This window comes from Aulonocara sp. 'chitande type north' Nkhata Bay, linkage group LG18 (assembly GCF_057382095.1).
Source record: "Aulonocara sp. 'chitande type north' Nkhata Bay isolate Kocher_YH1m ecotype deep benthic linkage group LG18, A_spYH_male_GT1.1, whole genome shotgun sequence".
Lineage (NCBI taxonomy): Eukaryota > Metazoa > Chordata > Actinopteri > Cichliformes > Cichlidae > Aulonocara > Aulonocara sp. 'chitande type north' Nkhata Bay.
Window position 1 is genome coordinate 28,262,975 of NC_141361.1, and position 21,601 is coordinate 28,284,575.

The following is a 21,601-nucleotide window of genomic DNA, read 5'->3' on the forward strand; positions in this document are numbered from 1 at the left end:
AGAGAAAGAGCGTCTTTTTCCCATCCGTTTATATCCTCATTGTCCATAACCTGTCATTGGCACTGATAACCACACTGAACTTTGTACTAACATACTGGAAACCGTCAAGTACTCAGTGAGGTCATTGTGATCTACATATTATTACCAACATATTTAGCTTATGTGTGGTTTTGAGCACTTAAAAAGAAATGCTGTAAGCATGTATTTAGAAATATTGGATTCAGAAAGTTACAAATGGATTGTAATAGTGTCATGAAATTGAAATAAAAAATGATGCCAAGATGGTTATAGTATAACCAAAAGGAGGAGGCAGCAGTTCCCCACTCTATATAAATGAGTGCTCAGGAGGTGTGGTGGTGTTGAGCGCTCAGGAGAGCTCATCTGTTTTTTTGGTCTGCTGTTAGTGCATCTTCTTTTTAATCACACTCTGGGAAATCTTTTTAGTTGAAATTTGCTCTTCTCCGTTTATTTTTATTTTTTTGAAGTGTTTTGCTTTTTTTACAGATTCCAAAGATGATTTTTTTTGTGATACAACAGGATTAAGCAACAAGAAACTCTAGCAAAGAGTGAGATAGAACCAATGAACCGTATGAAAGCGACTCTTCCTGAACAAGCTCACTGAGTGAGCCTTTCCTCAAACCACATCTGCTGAAAAGAAACTGCAACAAAGAACATGGGCTCCATGTTCTTTGTTGCAGTTTCTTTTGGAATGTGCGGCACAGTAAATGCTTCTGACAGCAGCCTGTGACAATAGTTTGAACATTTCTGAAAACAAAGGAGCAACCAATTTATATCCACAAAACATATTTTTGAGCTTCTATCATCCTGTCAAAGGAGCCAGGTTTTGCAGCTATGGCCAGATGTCGCATGGATTGCATAGAAAAGCCCCTTCAGAGCTTCTTTAAGAAGATGGGTAAATCTGTTGGATCCAATCCCTGGTGGTTCCTCATTGCCCCCCTTATTGTCTCTGCAGCTCTGGGAAGCGGGTTTTATTTTACTCAGGACAGAATCTCCAACAATATTGAAGAGGAGTTTACACCTTTTAATGGACCGGCCAAGACAGAGAGGAAGTACTTCAGTGAAATGTTTCCAGAAGATGATTCCATGTTTTCAAGTTTGCGGCAGACCACAGATGGAAACTATGCCACTCTCATAGCTACAAGCGAGACTAATATTCTGACTGTTAAAATGCTTGAAGAAATCCTCATGTTGGACTCTAAAATCAAGAACATGTTGGTAGAATTTGACAAGGAATCATTTAAATATGAGGGCATCTGTGCTAAGGTGATGAAAAACTGCATTTCAAACATCATTCTAGATATCATTCAATACAATGCCGAAAATATAAAAGCTGTCACACTGACATTCCCGTGGTATCACAATGGTAACACAAATTTGCCGTTGTATACAAGTCTGGGGGGTGTGACTCAAGGAAACACTTCAGTTGTTGAAAGCGCTAAAGCTATACAACTCTATTACTATTTAAAAGAGGGCAACAAAACAAAAAATGACCTTTGGTTGGAAAGCTTCATTAGTTTGGTGTCAAATAGCTCCTCACCTTCCCTCCAGGTAAGAACTCACATTTTGTGTTTAAGTTATTATCCTCCCACTTGGTGAGATTGTTCCTGCTCATTCTTTTTCCAATCTTCTAGGTATCATACTCCACCTCAATGTCAATGCAGTGGGAATTTGAGAAATCTCCAGATTCTGTCATCTCTTTATTTTCCATCACCTACTCTATTGCCATCACATTTTCCATCATAACTTGCTGGAGGTCAGAAAAACATAACAGCCAAGCCTGTCATTGAATGTATATTTGACAAATTACTTTAAAGATAAAATAAAATATGAGTTTGTTTTTTCAGGTTGGATAATGTGAGGACGAAGGTGTGGGTGGGGTTCTGCGGCGTTCTCTCTACAAGTCTAGCGGTCGTGAGTGGTTTTGGTTTGCTCTTGTTGGTGGGCCAGCCTTTTGTAATGACAGCTGCCTCCTGTCCCTTCATGATTCTAGGTGAGGCTCTGTTAAACATTCAGGTCAAAGTGTTCAGTTAAGGCAGCAGTTTGTAGAAAATGTTATGCCAGAAAAAGCTTTAGCAAGATTTTCACAGCAGCGATTGTCAACAAGACCTGCATTCTTAAAATAACACTTACAGTTGATTGATTTCAATGTTTTCTAAGAAACTACCATTACAGCTGATGGTAACCCTGTCATTAGTGCTCTCTATCTCCCCTAACCCTAGCCTTGTAGACACTCACACAAACACACACCAATACTCTAAGCCTGAAGTCTTATTTTGTATTTTAAAAATATTCCCCACTCTGACTTTTATCACTAAAGGTATTGGGATCGATGATATGTTCATCATGATCTCCTGCTGGCAACAGACTCGTGTTCTGGACAGCGTGCCAAAACGGCTGGGTGAGACCTACAAAGATGCTGCCATCTCCATTACCATTACCACCCTCACCGATGTGCTGGCTCTCTTCCTGGGCTGCATCACACCCTTTGGCTCAGTCCAGTCCTTCTGCCTCTATGCTGGAATTTGTCTTTGCTTCTGTTACTTCTACAGCCTGACTTTCCTGGGTGCATGCATGGCTTTAAATGGGCAGAGAGAAGCAGAGAACAAGCACTGGATCACCTGCATCGAAGTCCCAAGTGATGCACCAGGGAAATCAAAAGCCTTCTGGTTGTGCTGTACTGGGGGTTGGTACAACAAAGATACTGAAAAAGAGGAAACAGAGCCCATAAGTTCTTTTTTTGAGAAGTTCTACGGTCCATTTCTGACCCACAAAGTGACAAAAGTCTTTGTGTTTGTCCTTTATGCAGGTTATTTAGCTGCTAGTATCTATGGCTGTGTAATCTTAAAAGAAGGACTTGATACTAAGAACCTGGCTTTGGATGATTCTTACATTATCAATTACTACAACCATGAAGAGGAGCACTTCAATGAATATAGCTTCAGTGCAATGGTGGCAATAGAGCAGCAATTCCCCTACTGGGACAAAGACCAACGGAAGCAATTAAATTCTTGTATTTCAAGTTTTGAATCACTGAAATTTGTCAATAACACAATGGCTTGGTTCATTTTCTTTGAAAACTATGCAGAAGCCAATAATAAGCCCATAAGCTCCCAGGAGGATTTCCTAAACAACCTGAAACCTTTCTTAAATTTTGACCCATTCTTAGCACAAGACATCCAATGGACTTCAGACGATAAGATTCAGGCATCTCGCTTTTTCCTTCAGACAAAAAACAACGTACCGATGGCAGATATGATGGTGGAGCTCAGGAAAACTGCAGAGGAATGTTCAGTGGAGCTCCTGGTGTACCACCCTTCTTTCATCTACTTTGACCAGTACACTGTCATTTTAAATAACACCATCCAAACCATGCTCACCGCTGTGATCGTAATGCTTGCAATCTCTCTCGTACTCATACCCGATCCTCTCTGCTCACTTTGTGTAGTGTTTGCAATTGTTTCAGTCATCACCGGCGTGACGGGATTCATGTCCCTCTGGGGCGTCAATCTGGATTCCATCTCCATGATCAATCTGGTCATGTGCATCGGTTTCTCGGTAGATTTCTCGGCGCACATTTGCTACTCTTTTGTTTCGAGTCCCAAAAGTGACGCCAATGAGAAAGCTATTGAGGCTTTGGCGATTTTGGGTTACCCAGTACTGCAGGGAGCACTGTCCACTATCTTAGGTGTGGTGGTGTTGAGCGTGTCTGGGAGTTACATATTCCGGACATTTTTCAAAATCGTGTTTCTTGTCATTGTGTTTGGACTGTTCCACGGCTTGACATTTATTCCAGTGGTTCTCACGTTGTTTGGGGCCTGTAGCAAGTCACGTTGAGCTGATGCCCAGTGCATCCGTCTGCAGATTTGACAACATTTCAATTACACTCACGCTAAAACTGTGGATGCCATGCCTTTAACTTGAGATATATATATATATCTCTATCTATAGATAGAGATATATATATATCTCTATCTATAGATAGATATATATATATATCTCTATCTATAGATATATATATATATATATCTCTATCTATAGATAGATATAGAGATATATCTCTATATCTCTATATATATATAGATATATATCTCTATATCTCTATATATATATATATATAGAGATAGAGATATATATATATATATATAGAGATATATATATATATATATAGAGATATATATATATATATATATAGAGATATATATAGAGATATATATATATATAGAGAGAGAGATATATATATATATATATAGAGATATATATATATATATATATAGAGATATATATATATATATATATAGAGATATATATATATAGAGATATATATATATATATAGATATAGAGATATATATATATAGATATAGAGATATATATATATAGATATAGAGATATATATATATATATAGAGATATATATATATATATATATATATATAGAGATATATATATATATATATATAGAGATATATAGAGATATATATATAGAGATATAGAGATATATAGAGATATATAGAGATATACATATATATAGAGATATAGAGATATATAGAGATATATATATATATAGAGATTATATATATATATATATAGAGATATATATATAGAGATATATATAGAGATATATATATAGAGATATATATATCTCTATATATATCTCTATATATATATCTCTATCTATATATATATATATATATAGAGATATATATCTCTATATATATATATATATATATCTCTATATATATATATATCTCTATATATATATATATATATATCTCTATATCTCTCTCTATATATCTCTCTCTCTATATATATATATATATATCTCTATATATATATATATATCTCTATCTCTATATATATATATCTCTCTATATATATCTCTATATATATCTCTATATATCTCTATATATATCTCTATATATCTCTATATATATCTCTATCTCTATATATCTCTATATATATATATATATCTCTCTATATATCTCTATATATATATATATCTCTATCTATATATATCTATATATATATCTCTCTCTATCTATATATATCTATATATATATCTCTCTCTATCTATATATATCTATATATATATCTCTATCTATATATATATATATCTCTATCTATATATATATATATATATATATATATATCTCTATCTATATATATATATATATATATATCTCTATCTATTGTTCATCTCTAATATTTTAGGCTCTTTAGCTAACAATACAAAACACCTTGAGGCAACTGAGGTCATGACCTGGTGCAACATAAATAATAAACAGATTTGAATTGAACTGAATAAAGATTTAATAATTGCTGAGATTTTGGGGGGTGTTTAGTTGTGTCACTTATTACAAGGATGTATATGTAGTGTTGTTTTATGTGCATTTTAAAATAAATAAAGTCACCTGTACACACTTAAGTCTTTATTTGGGTTCCTTTTCCTTTACACTGAGGAGAGATGTACAGCAGAGAGCCATTCAGTGTACACAGCATAAAAGCTTCACTATACATCTATATACAATGTTCCCCTTACACCCCTTATATATACACAGATAAGTTACTCACTAAAAGGCGAACAAACAGAATATACTGTGGCAAACTGGAAAAAAAAATAAAAATCAAACATCAAGATGCACAACATGCTGAAATCAGCGTTCTAAATATGGATTACATACACATTTGGAGAAAGACATTCACTGCTTTGACGTAGATTTGTACAGACAATCTGTGCTGGTAAGTGTTTGATTTGGAGTCATCTTACAATTAAATGAAATTCATTTTCCCCTCACATCTTCTTTCACACCTGGAGAAAAGTACCACAAAACATTTAGCATTGTTTGTCCACTGTGCAGTGGAGATTTGTTTACTAAGCAGTCCAGTATGCAGGACCAGACACGGGCTAGAAGCCTTTCGACAGTTAAGCGATGAGAACGGGGACTGAAGCACAATACTGACAGCTGGCCTTTTAGCTTCTCAGAATAACTGCAGAGTCTTTATTTCACAATTTGCATGTACAAGAAAAACTACTATGTCACTGATGAGGCTTCCAAAAGCCAATCTCAAACTTTTTAATTAAATTATGGCATTATTTTTATTTCAGAACTAAAAGCCTTCCGATCCCAAAGCTGTATTGCTACGCCAAACACAGCCACTTTACGTCACGTGCTTTTCTGAAGCTGAGGGGCAGTTTTTCTTCCATTTGTACGCTTGAAAGGAAAGGGCACAAAGAGTGCACACGAACATTTTAAATATCCACGCTTAGCCAAGGTGCTGAGCCATTGTAGTTCAACTTTATCCTACTTCGGAAGAAAAAAAATTATATAGTAACCTTCAAAAGAAAGCAGCAGGGGAGTAAGATACACTGGAAACACACCTCACAAATATCAGATATGAACACAAACACATGAAGAGAACTGAAACATGAGTAGAGATTCACATATATTCTGGACGCTGTATCAACAATGACCTCTTTGGGTTGATAATATATGTGGCGTATCCAATTGACCAGAAGTGAATCTGTCTGGCTAAAGATTAATATGGTGATACAGCTGAGTTATGAAGAACCCTAAAAGAAATTCAGATGCTGTTATGTTAGCAGTATATATTTACATTCATGTTTTGTTTCCTCCCACCAAGCAATATAATGACCTGAGCAAAATTTTTAATATTAAACATTTAGTCATTCAACCTTTAATCCCATACAGTGAGCCAGTACTGCTGCTTACATGTGAACACGGGGCACTCATGTTTATGCTTTAAATAACAGCACTACTTATCTGGGGATAGTGATGGGATTCTGTGAAGGTGAGACAGCATGAAGGGATGGGATTTTCCCCACAGGAACACTTGTAAAGTGACATTATAAATGCAGGCCTCTGAGTCCATCCTTCCTTTTTCTATCAGTTGACCTCTTAAAATCTACCTCCTCCTCTGCCTGTGCCCAGAGATATTTGGGTCCTCTCAGGGTTCATCTGGTCTCCAGGGTTTTGCCCTCCAGGACCAGCTGAATCTCTTTGGCATCTAGTGTCTCGTACATGAGCAGAGCATCTGCCAGGTTCTTGTGCTCTTTAGCATGAGACTTCAGCAGGGCTTTGGCACGCTCATATGACTCCTGGAGAGAGCAAGAGAAAAGATGTCAGAGAACATAAACAAAATGTAATTTTCTTTTTAAAGAACAGGAGCTGAGTTAGTTTTTAACATTATATAACAGATCACACAGACCTTGAGTAACACTCTGATTTCTTGCTCCACAGCTGCTTGTGTCTCTGGGCTTTGTGCTGCCAGATCAGTGTAGGTCATTATACCCAGCTAAGAGACACACAGGCAAAGGGGATGCTTGAAAAAAAATGAATGTAAGGACATAAAGTCTTTCACTTTGTGCTGCTTTTAAGCAAATATACCTTTTCACACATTCCATATCTGGTTACCATCATCTTAGCAATCCTGGTGGCACTATCAAAGTCGCTTGATGCTCCTGAAGAACAAGAAATGACTCATTCAATCCTACATCATAAACCATTAATTCCACCTTATCCTGCAACTTCCTTCACCTAAGAATCAGTGTGTTTGTACAATCTACCCTCCCAGTTCACTCACTCTCTGGTCACTTCAAGGACATTTTCTTACCAGTTGTGATGTAATCATGGCCAAATATGATTTCCTCAGCTACACGGCCGCCCATGCTGACATCCATCTGGGCCAGAAGTTGAGAGCGAGTCTCGCTCCACCTGTCATTCTCTGGAAGCATGGAGACCTTCAAAGAAGCATTGAAGGTGAAGTTGAGGATGTAGAAGATAAAGTTTTAACCAGGCATTCAAGTTTAAAGTTATGTAGTGAGAGTATGAACCAGCTCCAGCTTTCCTTACATGTCCCAGACTGGGGCCTCTGGGCATGATGGTAGCCTTGTTGATTGGCATCGCATCTTTGGTATAGAAAGCTACAATTGCATGGCCTGATTCGTGGTACGCCGTGATGCGCTTGTTCTTATCATCTATCTCTGCACTCCTTCTCTCTGGGCCTTGAGGAAAAACAAAGAAAAGACCACTGTTCACAGTGCTTGTTCAAAGGGGATCATCTGACTTTCGCGGTGACTTTCGCGGTGTTGTACATCTTTACACCAAACTATCACTCACCCATGAGGATTTTGTCTTTAGCAAACTCCAGCTCCTTCATAGTGACCATGTCTTTGCCATCAACCGCTGCCTTTAGGGCTGCCTGGTTCACCAGATTTTCAAGGTCAGCACCAGAGAAGCCCACGGTGCCTCGGGCAATAATATTGGCCTCGATAGCTGCAGAAATAACAAACAACATCCATGTGGTTATGAAAGGGCATTATAATGAACCTATTCCTCATTAGCAGATTCTAATTTCTCACTTGGATCCACTTTGATCTTCTTTAGGTACCAGTTGAGAATTTCTGTGCGTCCTTTCACATCTGGTTTGGGCACAGTCACTTGCATGTCAAAACGCCCTGGGCGAATCAGGGCACTGCAAGGGTAAAAAGAGATGATAAAGTGCAAGCATATAACTTGAAACACAGCCCGGAGGGTTTAGCTCTTTTTTGTTTGTATTGCCAATTACAACTGATAGAATGAAGACTGTAAACTTTGACATTTCTAAAATGTGAGCAGTGATATTTTCGCTGGGAATAAGAGGCAAAACATACTTATCTAAAGCCTCCGGGAAGTTGGTTGCCCCGATGATGATCACCCCTTCATTTGGTTTAAACCTACAAATTAAGATTTCAAAAATTTAAATGACTCTCATTTAAACCTCAAAAAATATACAGTACCATCATTATGCCACCCAAACCAATCACAAAATCTATCATTCTGTTTGTAATAACACACAACATTTAGCTTTTTGAGAAATCATTTTAGCCGACTTGCTTCCTGAACATTCATAAATGTGAGTTTTGATTTTACAGATTACCCATCCATCTCAGCAAGAAGCTGGTTGATCGTCTGTCTGGAGTAAGGGTGCATAGGAGATTCTATCCTTTTCCCACCCACGCTGTCCAGTTCATCGATGAAAATCACACAGGGAGCGTTGGCTTTGGCCTCCCCTTAAGAAAAGCAGTCACCCAAAAACAAACATATCAAGCAATCAACTTTAAACTCTAAATTAACTAATACAAAAAAAAAAAGGATGCTAATAACTTTTTTTTTTTTTTTTTTTAATAAACGCACTGAAGAGATTCCTGATGCGACTCGCTCCCACTCCAACGAACATTTCGTCAAACTCTGAGCCGGAGGCATAATAAAACGGTACGTCTGCCTCTCCTGCCACTGCTCTGGCCAGCAGGGTCTTTCCAGTCCCTGGAGGGCCCACAAGTAAAACTCCTAAATTAAAGAGAGAGGAGAAAATGAGTTTTGAAAGAGTAATGCCAGAGGTCACTGTGAATGTGCCACTGTGAAAAATAACCCACCTTTAGGCAGCTTTCCTCCCAAAGCTGTGAACTTTTGTGGGTTTTTAAGGAACTCCACCACTTCCTGCAGCTCATTCTTAGCTTCTTCGACCCCTTTCACATGCTCAAATGTCACATTTTTCATCTGCACAGGGTCCACGGCTGAGTCCAGGCCTGATGTGGTTCGGAACCGCACTGTCCAAAATGATTAGATTAAAGTTCGAAATCATGCGGCATGTCATGGTTAATCAACTCACACAGACAAACACATTACATGTTAGCCACATCACACAGCAGCACCACTGCAAATGGTTTAGTTGGAACAAGCTTGCTTAGCTTGCAAGTGTTTAGCTCTACTGTTAATATTTTAACTGATTATTAAAATATTAGTACTTTGGAGGCAAATTATTTTGAAACTAAGATTCAGTGTTTGGAGGGAAAGGGGGCCTTTACCCGATATGAAAGGTGTCTTCGAGATGCCATACAGCCCAACGAGAAGCAGCACCAGCAGGATTAGACGAGTCCTCCTAAGTGAGTCTGACGGTCAAACAAGAACATCAGCACAGTTTAATTCTGTATAATGATACCGAGTCTAGGTGTGTTTGTACTGAAACTTGCCTTGAGTTCGCTGTGTCAGGGCTTGAGCTTTCAGGAAACCCTCAGCGAAGCCCCTCTTGAACGCATCCTGCTGTCCATCAGGTATGTTCTTGTTCTTCACCATGCTGTCTAGACTTTCAACTTCTATCCCCTTGTCACGTGTGAGAAACCCCTGCAGTCCAAAGCAAGTCTGGTCAGTACTGCAATCTAAAAGCCTGCATCACTGTTACTCTTGCAAGAACCACCAGAGCCACAGGTTTTACAACTACAGGGACAAGATCAGCAAACCTCTTTCTAATATATATATAAAAAAATATTTCTTTGGTCATCAAGTTAAATTACAAGTCTGCAGGTGTCACAGACTAAACAGATATAAGCTGTCACACATTCCTCAAGTTTTGTGACTGTAAAAGGCAGGCTGTTTTTCATACTCGCTGTGCATTTTATCATGCACATTGATGACAGAAAGTATTAAAAATGTTATACACGTCCATAACATAAGGATTTGGCAATACATGCCAACCTTGTGAATAAACATGTACCTTCATAAAAGATGGCGTGAACCCTTCAGAGTCGGCAGGCCGTTCGAAAGCTGACTGCAGTCGTCTTGTTTTGCTCCTTAAAGTTTTAAAACCTCTGGTCTGAACCAACGCTGAAATAAATCATGCAGACATAAACATAGTAAAGTCATCAGCAACTTTATCAAAAACAGAGTCCAGTAAAATAGCTCTTATCAGTTATGTCAATGGGATGAACAAAATACAGGAAATACTTATAGATCTGAGCTCAGCCATAAACATCACTTAGAATTAACGCCTTTATAACAATTTCAAATAAACGTTTAAAAAGTTCCAGCAGGAGAGCTTGTATAGACGTTTCACAAGTGTATCTAATAAATTGGTCAGTGAGTGTAAATGTATATGTTGTTACAGCTAGAAGTACAACGCAAATGTAAGATATGCTTGCAATGACCCTGTCAGTAATGTCAGCCTGTCTTGCTTTCACATAAACATACAAACCAACTCAGATCATTTATTTGTTGTAACTCAATATGAAGTTAGAGTCTTTCATAAAATTATTGAACTACTTTGTAATCCATGGTTACCTGGCCGGTACTGGAGATCTGTACAGACAGACTGAAGTGGTGAAGGGTGCAGCCTTGAAAACACCGGTGTCGGCACGCGACTCCATGAGAAGCCTGGGGAGAGAGAACAAAGTATAAGTGTCGTTTAAATCATGAGGTAACTGCAGGGCAAACTGGCAGCAGATGCCTTACTGTCTCATTAAGGCCTCAGTCACACAAGCTTAGAGACCAGCTGGCAGTCATTTGGCAACTACTGGTCATAAGAGAAAAGTGTGCATTCATCAAAATGTTGCAAGTGGTTGCTGGCAGTCACCAGGCTTAGAGACCAGTCAGTGAGAAACCTGTAACCACAGAGGCTCACTTCCTTTAAGCAAGGGGGAAAAAATGCATTCCATGTTTGGCTGGCAAGTGGTTGCTGGAGATTGATGGGCGGGAAATTGGTTGCAAAGACATATATGGTGCTGCACGAAAAAGGTTCTTTTGACTGCTTCGGTCACTAACAGGCTGCACAGTTGCTCAAAGTTTGCCTGGAAGATGAACTAAAAGTGATGGCACCAATCTGCTAGAAACCCAAGCATGAAGGTTTCTGATGCAACCGATTTCACCAGGGGAAAGTACATTTTTCCCTCGCAACCTGAAATTGCAATAGGGTTGCTAACTGGTTTGTCGGCCTGTGTGACAATCATTTAGTAGCTACACTAATCAATCTGATGTGAGATAGAGATATATTGAGATACATCTTCCTCACCATGCTTATTGTGGAAAAAGGAATGTGTGGAGAGATGCGAGGTCCTCCAGGCCGTCTGACCACCAAATGCAAGTGGTGCTTCCTGTGGGCTCAAGTGTGGCAACACACGAGTCACCAGCTCATCCAGCTGCTGCGTTCCCAGATCTGATAAACCCAGCTCCCGTAAATTCCACACAGACTGTAAACAAACAAAGTACATAGCTTTTTTTAATAACATTGAGCATGCAATGTTTTCGTTATTGCTCAGAACATTAAAGCAAGTGTCAGGATATGCACTTGTACAGCGAGTACCTCGGCACAGTGTAGTTCTGGGTCTGCAGCACGCTCCTTATGTTTTCTTGATTTGCAGGAGGCACTGCTGCTGCTCCCCACTGAGCTTTTCAGAGAGTGGAGGACGTTGATGAGGTGACTCAGGGGTACAGTCACCTGTGGTCATTGCAATCAGTTGGTGAATGACTAGCACGTTGTGAATATCAAAAGATACACTTACAAGCTGAAGGCTGCTCATATTGAGACTGGTGACGATGTAGACAGATTACGTTAACTAGCCGGTGTTGCAAAGTTGGATGGCATAAACAAACACAAACATAGCTACATATAGGCGATTGACAGATTAATTAATGACACATCGCTCAATGACGCAGTTTACTATTTGACACACAACTAAGGACACAGCGGAGACTGGGAAACTATCATTAACGCGCTAGCCAAAACTTCTCTCAACGACCCACGTTGCTTATTTTACTTTAACTACGGGAAAACAGCAGATAACTGGTGTGGCAACTTGTCCACCGATGTAAATGCACAGTTCAAAATAAACTACAACGAAAGACAGCAGGGGGAGTCATACAAACATGCTAAGGTTAAGCTAGCTTACTAGCACGTTCAAGTGAACCAAAAGAACAAGAGCGCTACTATTAGCTTGAGCTAACTTATCCTGCTTTCTTACCTGAGGCTGGACCGTCGTTGACAAGGAAAACATATTTAATTGTCACCTGTGCAAGACCCCAGTTAAGCTATATGCAAGTTATATGACTGTCCCTGAGAGTTAAAGGTCCGTGTTTGCGGCAAGAAGTGACAGCGGAAAATAACCCGGATATGACCTCCGCCATGTTGTGACAAATTTTGTATCCCGGTCGAAATTTGACTCCCTTTTGTGGTCACGCTAAAGTACCTATTTATTTATTTTTAAAGAAATGTCCACATTGTTTTGCCCAATCTTGAGATGGAAATGAATCAAGCATAACTTTCAACCACTAAAACTGATTTATCTGTTCCGGAATGAAAGCATATAACTGTAAAAAAAAACAAAAGACATAATAGTAATACGCATAAAAGTAAACGCACTTTACGGGGTTTTTTCAGCTTTTGTAAAAAAGTAATTTTGAAAATTCGTGGATAATAACAATAACATATTTCAGCTTTTTTTTTTTTTTAAATAGCTTGCACATTCTGGTGGATTAACCGCTACAGAAAAATACAAAAATATTTTAGTAACTACTCACCCTGATAAATAGAAATAAGAAAACACTCTTGGAAAAAACTCACAGCCTCTCAAATAAGCATCAACATCATTAAAAATTTGATTGTTCTAAGAATGTCTTTATTACATTTGCAATGTGCTTCATATGCTCATATTTTACAACTGTAAGCATTATCCTTACGTAAACCAAACAGTATTCTTCATTGTCTACTTAAAACTGGCAAGAAACAAGAATGTTTATATAGATATGTGGACTGTCTGCACTCTTCTCAGTTGTTTTTTTGTTTTTTGGTTACTATAACAGTAAAGCTATAAAATAAATAGTCTGACACAAAAATAATAATGTTTCTCACATCAAGTGTGTTTTTGACTTTAAAAGAAACTCTCCTAAAATATGTATCTATTCAAGACAACACATATAAAAGACCAATGTCCTTGTAATTACATTACAGTACATGTAATGGAACACTCTAGTTTGAGGGGAAAAACTAATTAAAATATAAAATGTACAATAAATAACTGGGAATGAGAATCTCTAAAACTCTTTATCGCTTGAAGTCTACAGCTATTGCATGACAATGAACCGTGAATTAACTTCACAAGTTATGCAAAGGTTCTGGAAATCTCCTCGTCATATATAAGATCACCACCTCATGACAGACTAACTGGAGCAAAGAAACTGGGCCAGCACTGGTGATGCATAAATCAAACCCTTTTCTTAAATACCTCAAAAGTCTGCTTCAAGTTAAAACGCTACACTACATCGCCAAGTTTCCAACCATCCGTTCATCTAAAACAGCCTTTTAAATTTCTACCGATGCCTCATTGCACTCTGCATCTGATTTTAGCTCAAGAAAGCCACAAAACCCCCAAAAAGTGCATCGTTTTCATCCACAGTTCATCTTCTTTGATCGATGTTGATAGTTGCCAGTAGTAGTAATAGACAATTCACGGTATGTTGCTGTGAGGAGAAAAGCAGAAACTGAATTTTAGTTGTGTTTCATTGTGGTCATAAAACAAGAAGAGTCATCCCTCACAACAAACCCAAATTATCTCCAAGAGACTTTTTCTCACCTTCTCTTTCGTTGTAAGTAAAGGTGGACAAGCCAGTGGGTGATAAGAGGCCAGAGTGCGGTGAACACGACTGTGAGTGGGGAGAAGTCACAAGGCCACCACGATGGTCTCAGGAACTTAAAAGAAAAATCAGAAATAAAAAAACAAGAGGGATAAAGGCACTCTGATTTCCCAGTGGAACTGAAAAAAGCCTCTAACTTCCACTTTGAAACAGTTCAGAGAGCACAAGGACTGCTAAAACACTGTTTTAATACAACATAGTGACATCAGCAGGTTTTTATGACAACACACTGATCTCTGACCTTTGACCTATGACCTTGAAATTGCGTATTTTATTATCTTTGCACAGAATTGGCTGAAATCTTTGATTTCTGTGGACTGTGAAAACTTGAGATATTATGATATATTCACATGTGTGAAACTTTCTGGCATCATTGTGAGGTCGTAGGGCACTGTATTGAAAAAAACAAAAAGTGCTGTACAGCTCTGTCCATTCACCTTCATATCATATATTACTCACTATGGTTTACTGAATTGTTTTATTCAACGTTAACTTTAACCACGGGCACTAACAACGAAGGCTAAGGTCAAATGTTTAGCAAACCGAGGTACTCATGTCCTCAAGGCCTCGTATATTGTTGTGAAGTTTGAAGATGATTTATTAAAACAATGCAGGTAATATAAAGTTTTTACTGATTTTCACATTTTGTGTGACTTTGAGCTTGACCTGATTTTCACCAAAATTAAATCAGCTCGAGCTGTTACTGCTATCGACTGTCACACAAAATTTGAACATGATATGCTGAAAACTATGGATGCTAGAGTGCTAACAAACAAACAGACAGGCAAACAAACCACTCTTCAGGGAGAGTATAATAACAGGTCATGCTTCATAGCTGAGAGCAAAAGAGCTTTTTAATGAGCACCTGTCTTGGTACAGTTACAGAGTCCCCCCGCCTTGGCAAAGATGATCTTGACTGAAAGAAAAGAAAACATGAAAATTAAAAAAAATGTTAAAGAAAACATCCTTAGAATCAGTGATTGTCTTGAAGGGAATGAAAATAAAATCAATTTAGAATTTGTCGATTTTAATTTAATTTTTTATGACTTAAAAAAGAGAAAAACTGTGACAAAAAGTTCCTTAATTGCACCTAAACAAGTGGCCACATGTCTGGTTGTTCACCTGTGACTTGGTCAGCTCCTCCAGAGCATGCAGCCTGTACAGCACATTGGCCATGTCACACTGCAGTCTCAGCAGAGCAGTGGCTATTTGCTCATTGATGCTTCCCCTGGTAACACTGCCAGGATGCAGTCTGCTCGGTGACACACAGCAGCAGGTGGCATTTACGCTCACACATGGCTCAGCGCTGCAGGTAGCCCTCGGTAACTGAGAACCTGGAAGGAGAACCAGAATACGTACAGACTTTATGGAATGGTAGGGAGGGTATCTCATTTATTTAAATGCTCAGGAGAATAAACGGGGGAATACATTGTGAGAGACTGCTAAATCGGGGATTCAGCATCATCTGCAGTAATCTCACCTCTCCCTGTTCTTGACAAGGAGCTGTTGTGTTTTCTTGGACTAATCCCTTCTTTAACATCTCCTGTGAGGACATGATCTTCTCCATCTATCAGGGTGGTGTTGCTCTCAAACCAGACATCCCTTTGCTTCATCGAGCCAGCTCCTGATCCCTGTGAGAGGCCTTTGGACGTGGACAGCCGCTTAGCAGGAAAATGAAGAGCATCATCACACTTTGTATGGACGAAATATGAATAGCTCATGCGATGGACTATTTTTATTTGGAAAGCATGTTTCGCACCACACCTCATCCGTGGCTAGGTGCTCCATGGAGTCACAGAACTCTTCATTATCTGAGTCAGTGGATCGGTGGTTCTTCTCAAGAATAGCATCGTTATGATCTAAGGCACAAAAAAAGAAAGAGAAGAGCATGTCCAGCATTGTAAATTGTGCCTAAAACCTACATTTTTAAATTACAGGCTAAAGAGAACTATACTGTACAATTTGACAGCAATTTACAGATGATGTCTTATCAGATATTTTGGTTTTCCATATCCAGCATGCAATCCAATACAGAATGTTAGCATTTCTATGTAATCTTACCAGTCAGATGTCCATTAACATGCATGTATGGGTTATACTGTACACTGGGCTCTAAGGTACATGCCAGCTCTTCCTCCTCCACATCGCTGTTGAGGGAGCTGTGCGTCCCGTTGGTGAAGGAGGACACACTGGGCTCCACACTGCTGCAGGAGCCTTTAGTGTCAGACAACCTCCACCTCTTGTCCTCCACCATTAACAGCCGTGGGTCAGGACTCCAGTCTGACATAACACAAAGACATGGACTATGGGAAAGAATTATGAAAATACTTTTTCTTTATCTGATAGAAATGCTGTGTATTATTTATACGTTTTTCCTTATTTTCTGTGATATGTAATAATAATGGATTGCATTTATATAGCGCTTTTCGGGACCCTCAAAGCGCTTTACAATTCCACTGGTGAATGGCCTGGCCGGTGGCCTGTATTTGTACAGCGCTTTACTAATCCCTAAGGACCCCAAAGTGTGAAGGCAAGCTACAGTTGTAGCCACAGCTGCCCTGGGGCAGACTGACAGAGGTGAGGCTGCCATATCGTGCCATCGGCCCCTCTGGCCATCACCAGTAGGCGGTAGGTGAAGTTACTTTCCCAAGGACACAACGACCGAGACTGTCCGAGCCGGGGCTCAAACCGGCAACCTTCCAATTACAAGACGAACTGCCAACTCTTGAGCCACGATCGGCCCACATATATACCTACTGTGACAATGGTGGGTAATCATATTAACACCAAAAATGTCTTAATATGATCAGTACAAACCTCCGCTCACTTCATGGTGTTTATGAGGGGCAGCCAATCAGAAAACGTTGACTTACAGTGAAGGGGATGGGAGATATAATGGTTTCAGACTGAGGGTTACACCGAGGCACGCAATAAATATTATGTAGATCTGTGAATCGTGCAAAGCTATTATAACCTAGTCGTCTTGAGTTTAAAACTAAAAATATGGAACTGGAAAAATCCCATCCACGTGTGTCTTGCATCCTTTAAATATTCAACATTTCATGATTTTTTTGTATTTTTCCTGGAAAGAAAAGGGGGAAAAAATTCCCAAAAAATCTCAGCTAATGGTCTTATCTAATACTTGGCAAAAAGGGTTTATGGGATCCCAAAGAGAAGACTTAATAGCTGCACTGATTTCCTGCTAAACTCATTAAAACAGGCAAACACATAAGGAAAGTTTGGAGAGAAGCAATTATTTGGCTGTATGTTGCCTCTACAACAACACAAACCAGCACCTCTGTCAGCCCATGACCCAAACTACACTGTACCTCTTTCCTCCTCCTTGTCTTCATGGTCCGCATTGTGTCCTTCATCCCCATTTTCCTCTTCCTCACTTCTCCTCCATTCACTACTTCCCTCATTTCTCTCCACGCCACTATTCTCCTCGCTACTGACACTCAAGTCTCGAGCACTGTTGTCGTTTTCGTTTTCGTGGAGGTTCTGAATATCATCCCACAGATCCCCATACCCTGAACAGTGAGGGAAATGCTGTTGATTAATTCAAAAATTGCATATAGATGCACAGCAAAAATCTGCACAACAGAAAAGCCACACAGGAAACTTGACATCACTTCACGGGGTCTGCACACTGTAACAACGCCACAATGCGAGCCAACAGACCAACACGCCTTACCACAGCACATACTAGACATGACAAAAAAGCACAAGAAAATCTGCTCTAATTTTTTATTTTTTTACAGCTCATACAGCTTAATGCAGAGACGATTTTCACTCAGCTGCAACAGCAATGAAAGCAACGTAACTAAACTAAAAAACTCTATCAAGTCTACAGCCATCGCAAACACCAAGGACTTGCCTTCCATTGTTGGCTTCTTAAAAGGTTTAACCAGCTCATCTAGGGATAAAAAAAACATGTAAGACATGCATTAAGAAAAAAAAAGATCACCATATCACCCCATCTGAGCAGCGCTGCTATCACCTGCAGGCTACTGTGTTTTCATTTCCTTTGACGTGCCTTCACATGTGGACTAAAAGCCACACGAAACCCCTCAAAACATTTACAGTCACTTAGCAACAGGGTCATTACAATGTTTAGCAGATAGATGAGTGTTTCAAAATCGATACTGGGAAAATGAGAGAGAGCACCATCACAAATTTTCGATATGACATTAACAGAAACTTGTTCGTTATTTGGCTTTCAGTACATATCACATTGAAGTTGGATGAAAATGTATTTAGATTTAATCTCTGTGAAAGCTCTTGTTTTAAAGAAAATCAAGTGTGTGTGTATGAGAAGCTGTAAACTAAATATATGCCTAATATATGCAAAACGTTGGTTTCTACAGGCCTCCAAATCTGCTGTCAGAGGCCGACAGCCAAACATTTTAGGGACTGCAAGCATCCATCACTTTATATGAACTTTAATTGATAGTCCACAGTCACGGAGCCGCCAAACCAGACACTTACCTTAAAGATGTGAAGGATCCAGCTCAACTAGTTTTCTAGATAACGAAATTTGACTGAATTTATTTATTTTGCAAAATTTGATGAATTGAGATGGAATGCCGTCATGTCATGACACCATACTGATCAGAAACACGACAACTTGAGAATACTCCATAGGCATGTTTCCAGGCTTGCTTTACCCGCATGTTGTGCAAAGGGCCTGGTGAAGGGTCTCCTGTCCACCTCATTTTCTTCAGCCTCCTCTCCCTCTACCTCTGTGTAGAAATTTCCCAGCATCTGTACCAGGTCAGACACATCTTCTGAAATTGGCACAGTCTCCAGAATCTGAAAACACACATACAAATTTGATAAATCAACAGAAAGGCTCTTTTGATTCGGGAGCATTATGGTACAAATGCATGCAAGTTGAGGCAAACAACAGTGCCAATAAGATACTTTACATTTTGCAAGAGAAGAGTTGTTTAACACATCCCTCGACTAAATGCCCGCGCTTTTCTGAGCACGCCAAGTCATTTATTCAAAGCATGATGCCACGAGTGTTTATTATTCTGCGTGCTGCTTCTATTCAGCCCCAGTTTTGCCTGAAAGGACTTACCAGCTGGATGTTCTCAATATAACTCTTCATGGCTTCCTCCTTTGTCATATTTCCTAAAGAGCTCCATGCATCCCTGAGAACACAAAGTCATAGTTCAAAATCAACTGAGGCTGTGAAGTTGAAGTATTTTCTGTGTTTGTGCAACAGTATACGGGGGAGAACTAAGTGCATTTGGCTCCATAGTAAAATAGCCATGCAGTGGCCATACGTGCCACAGGGGAGGGATCCCGATAGTAAAAACTAGTTGGGGTATTATGGGTCCATATTAGAAATGCATATACCATTTAGCTTTTCCATGGGTGTCCCAGAAGCCGGTTGGTCTGGAAATGTTGCACGGCCCCATAGTGGCCTGCTTATGGTAACTGTAGAACATCAGCATCATGTCATCAGATGGCTGAAAAGTACCTAAAAAAATAAGGAAACAACAGAAAGGCAAGCTCAGGCTTTGTGTGCAGTAAACCAGTAACACACAATGTGGCAAAGATGCATGAAGTGTCTGATTCGGTTAATCAGCTCTCATCCCTGTAGCAGCTTTGGGGTCAGCCAAGTGTGAGTGACAGCTCTTAAGTGCAACACATGTAGGTCAATCACACAGAGGGAACAAACAAGCCCAGTGAGGACAGATTTTACACTCCACAGCTGATCATTGAGCACTCGAGTTCAACCATTTTCTACTTATTTTCCCACACGGGCTCTATGGCAGATTTTAATAAGTCATCACCTTCTTCGGGCAAACTCCGGACCACTTTAACTGCCGCAGCAAATTTCGCCTCCAGGCTGTGCTTGTCCTCCTCCTGCGCCATGCCGAGTCCACTGAAGGATGACATGAAGGAGTCCTCACATCTTGAGCAAGAAATTGAAGCAATTAATGAAAAAAAAAAAAAAATCAGAAAGAGCTGAAGGGAGGGGGTGACACAGTTTGTTCACCACTGCACCTTGCTGGCACCTGTCCTGTATTTGTAAAAGGCCAGCTGCTTTCTCTCTAATCTGGGATTTTGAGATGAAATTGTTCTATAAAATTACCCTCGTCGTTTTTTTTCGTTCAGCGATAACAGACTATATTCTCCGAGTGAAATGCATTTTTCTGTGGTTCATTTGCTCACTCACCATCAAGTTCACATTGGCCGGTAAGATAATTATTTCATTAGCCCGGTGTCTGTCTGCAATATGCAGCAAAAAAGCCAATCTGCTCCGGTCAAGGATGAGCCAAACACGCAACGTTTGAGCCTTAAACACGTCTGGGTGATGTAGTTTTATTCAGTAAAAAAAAACTGCAGATAGTAGTGCACATCTCAACGCTTAAGCATTCAAATCCCACAAACCTCTCTGAGCGGAGCTTTAAACCGAAGTGGTGAGTGGGAAATGTAGGAATCTGCGTCTAGGTCTCTTTTTTGTCCAGGCAGCAAAAGAAAATAGTTCTCTTTCTCTTTTCTTAAAATTAAACTAAACCTATAAAGGATATTGTCAATGCTGATGATTCAATAAGACACGTTCTGTTATTTTGTAAACACATCAGATTAGAGTTTTATAGCGCCTATTCCCAGACTGTCTTGTAGAATTTAAGCTATATATTTTTATTTTTATGTGCTCCAGATAAAAATATTTCTATATTTTTCATAGGCCTGTTTTTAAATTAGTGTTTGATGGATGTTAATGTTGCAAAATGGGTTGATAATGGTGATGTATAAACAAAATATATTAATTTCAAGCTAACGCTGTTTCTCTTTGACTGTTTGTGTGTGTGAGGAAAGAAGAATTTAAAGATGTGACACGTGTCTACATGAGACCTTATAACCTTATTAATAATATATAATAATATGTTAATATATTGTAGTTAAATACAAGCTAAAATCAACTATTCGCAATCATCGTGTTATTAGCTATACCATGTAAAATACCGCTAAATAAAACGATGTATTATTTTATCAGCGTTTATAAGCGATATTACTAATGCCATCGCAGTAAAATGCCATTGGGCAACGGCTCCTCTCCCTCGGCCTCTCAGCCAATCAGCTCTCACCGCTTATAACGTAACTCTGAT

The 21,601-nt window shown here is 39.2% G+C and overlaps 3 protein-coding genes across 5 annotated transcripts; 1 reads left to right on the plus strand and 2 right to left on the minus strand.

Moving 5' to 3' along the window:
* The first annotated feature begins 263 nt into the window (after positions 1–263).
* ptchd3b (patched domain containing 3b) lies at positions 264–3,926 on the plus strand. Its single transcript, XM_086272026.1, has 4 exons — positions 264–1,569; positions 1,653–1,774; positions 1,866–2,011; positions 2,339–3,926. Exons 1-4 carry the CDS (start codon positions 853–855, stop codon positions 3,853–3,855), a joined length of 2,502 nt encoding a protein of 833 aa, XP_086128152.1. The 5' UTR covers positions 264–852; the 3' UTR covers positions 3,856–3,926.
* A 1,506-nt stretch (positions 3,927–5,432) lies between these two features.
* On the minus strand, positions 5,433–12,992 carry yme1l1b (YME1-like 1b). The gene is made up of 18 exons (XM_086271219.1): positions 12,809–12,992; positions 12,151–12,285; positions 11,860–12,037; positions 11,133–11,225; positions 10,570–10,679; positions 10,049–10,199; positions 9,884–9,967; positions 9,452–9,625; positions 9,213–9,365; positions 8,956–9,088; positions 8,690–8,752; positions 8,399–8,511; positions 8,157–8,312; positions 7,890–8,041; positions 7,651–7,777; positions 7,425–7,498; positions 7,246–7,332; positions 5,433–7,135 (listed from the first exon to the last, which is right to left on the minus strand). Exons 1-18 carry the CDS (start codon positions 12,839–12,841, stop codon positions 6,992–6,994), a joined length of 2,160 nt encoding a protein of 719 aa, XP_086127345.1. The 5' UTR covers positions 12,842–12,992; the 3' UTR covers positions 5,433–6,991.
* A 397-nt stretch (positions 12,993–13,389) lies between these two features.
* Positions 13,390–20,826, minus strand: LOC147308857 (acyl-CoA-binding domain-containing protein 5-B-like). Of its 3 annotated transcripts, none has more exons than XM_086271216.1 (14): positions 20,668–20,826; positions 20,282–20,403; positions 19,842–19,965; positions 19,561–19,633; positions 19,145–19,289; positions 18,355–18,393; positions 17,807–18,007; positions 16,539–16,757; positions 16,242–16,336; positions 15,958–16,138; positions 15,600–15,811; positions 15,343–15,393; positions 14,417–14,532; positions 13,390–14,303 (listed from the first exon to the last, which is right to left on the minus strand). In XM_086271216.1, the coding sequence occupies exons 2-14, from the start codon at positions 20,385–20,387 to the stop codon at positions 14,291–14,293; spliced, it is 1,575 nt and encodes a 524-aa protein (XP_086127342.1). In that variant the 5' UTR covers positions 20,388–20,403; positions 20,668–20,826; the 3' UTR covers positions 13,390–14,290. The 3 variants fall into 3 exon arrangements, with proteins under 3 accessions (XP_086127342.1, XP_086127344.1, XP_086127343.1); XM_086271218.1 differs by having other exon boundaries at positions 20,282–20,373; positions 20,668–20,810; XM_086271217.1 differs by having other exon boundaries at positions 20,282–20,799.
* Positions 20,827–21,601: the final 775 nt, after the last annotated feature.

Excerpts from the sequence above, each read along its gene's own strand:
- ptchd3b (XM_086272026.1), top strand. The coding sequence starts at position 853 with ATGGCCAGATGTCGCATGGATTGCATAGAAAAGCCCCTTCAGAGCTTC. Across the intron at positions 1,570-1,652 it reads GCTCCTCACCTTCCCTCCAG|GTATCATACTCCACCTCAAT; the intron begins GTAAGAACTCAC and ends CCAATCTTCTAG. Across the intron at positions 1,775-1,865 it reads TCCATCATAACTTGCTGGAG|GTTGGATAATGTGAGGACGA; the intron begins GTCAGAAAAACA and ends TTGTTTTTTCAG.
- yme1l1b (XM_086271219.1), bottom strand. The coding sequence starts at position 12,841 with ATGTTTTCCTTGTCAACGACGGTCCAGCCTCAG. Across the intron at positions 9,968-10,048 it reads CCTGACACAGCGAACTCAAG|ACTCACTTAGGAGGACTCGT; the intron begins GCAAGTTTCAGT and ends TTTGACCGTCAG. Across the intron at positions 7,499-7,650 it reads CCATGATTACATCACAACTG|GAGCATCAAGCGACTTTGAT; the intron begins GTAAGAAAATGT and ends CTTGTTCTTCAG.
- LOC147308857 (XM_086271216.1), bottom strand. The coding sequence starts at position 20,387 with ATGTCATCCTTCAGTGGACTCGGCATGGCGCAGGAGGAGGACAAGCAC. Across the intron at positions 16,337-16,538 it reads TGTTAATGGACATCTGACTG|ATCATAACGATGCTATTCTT; the intron begins GTAAGATTACAT and ends TTTGTGCCTTAG. Across the intron at positions 15,394-15,599 it reads AGGAGCTGACCAAGTCACAG|TCAAGATCATCTTTGCCAAG; the intron begins GTGAACAACCAG and ends CTTTTCTTTCAG.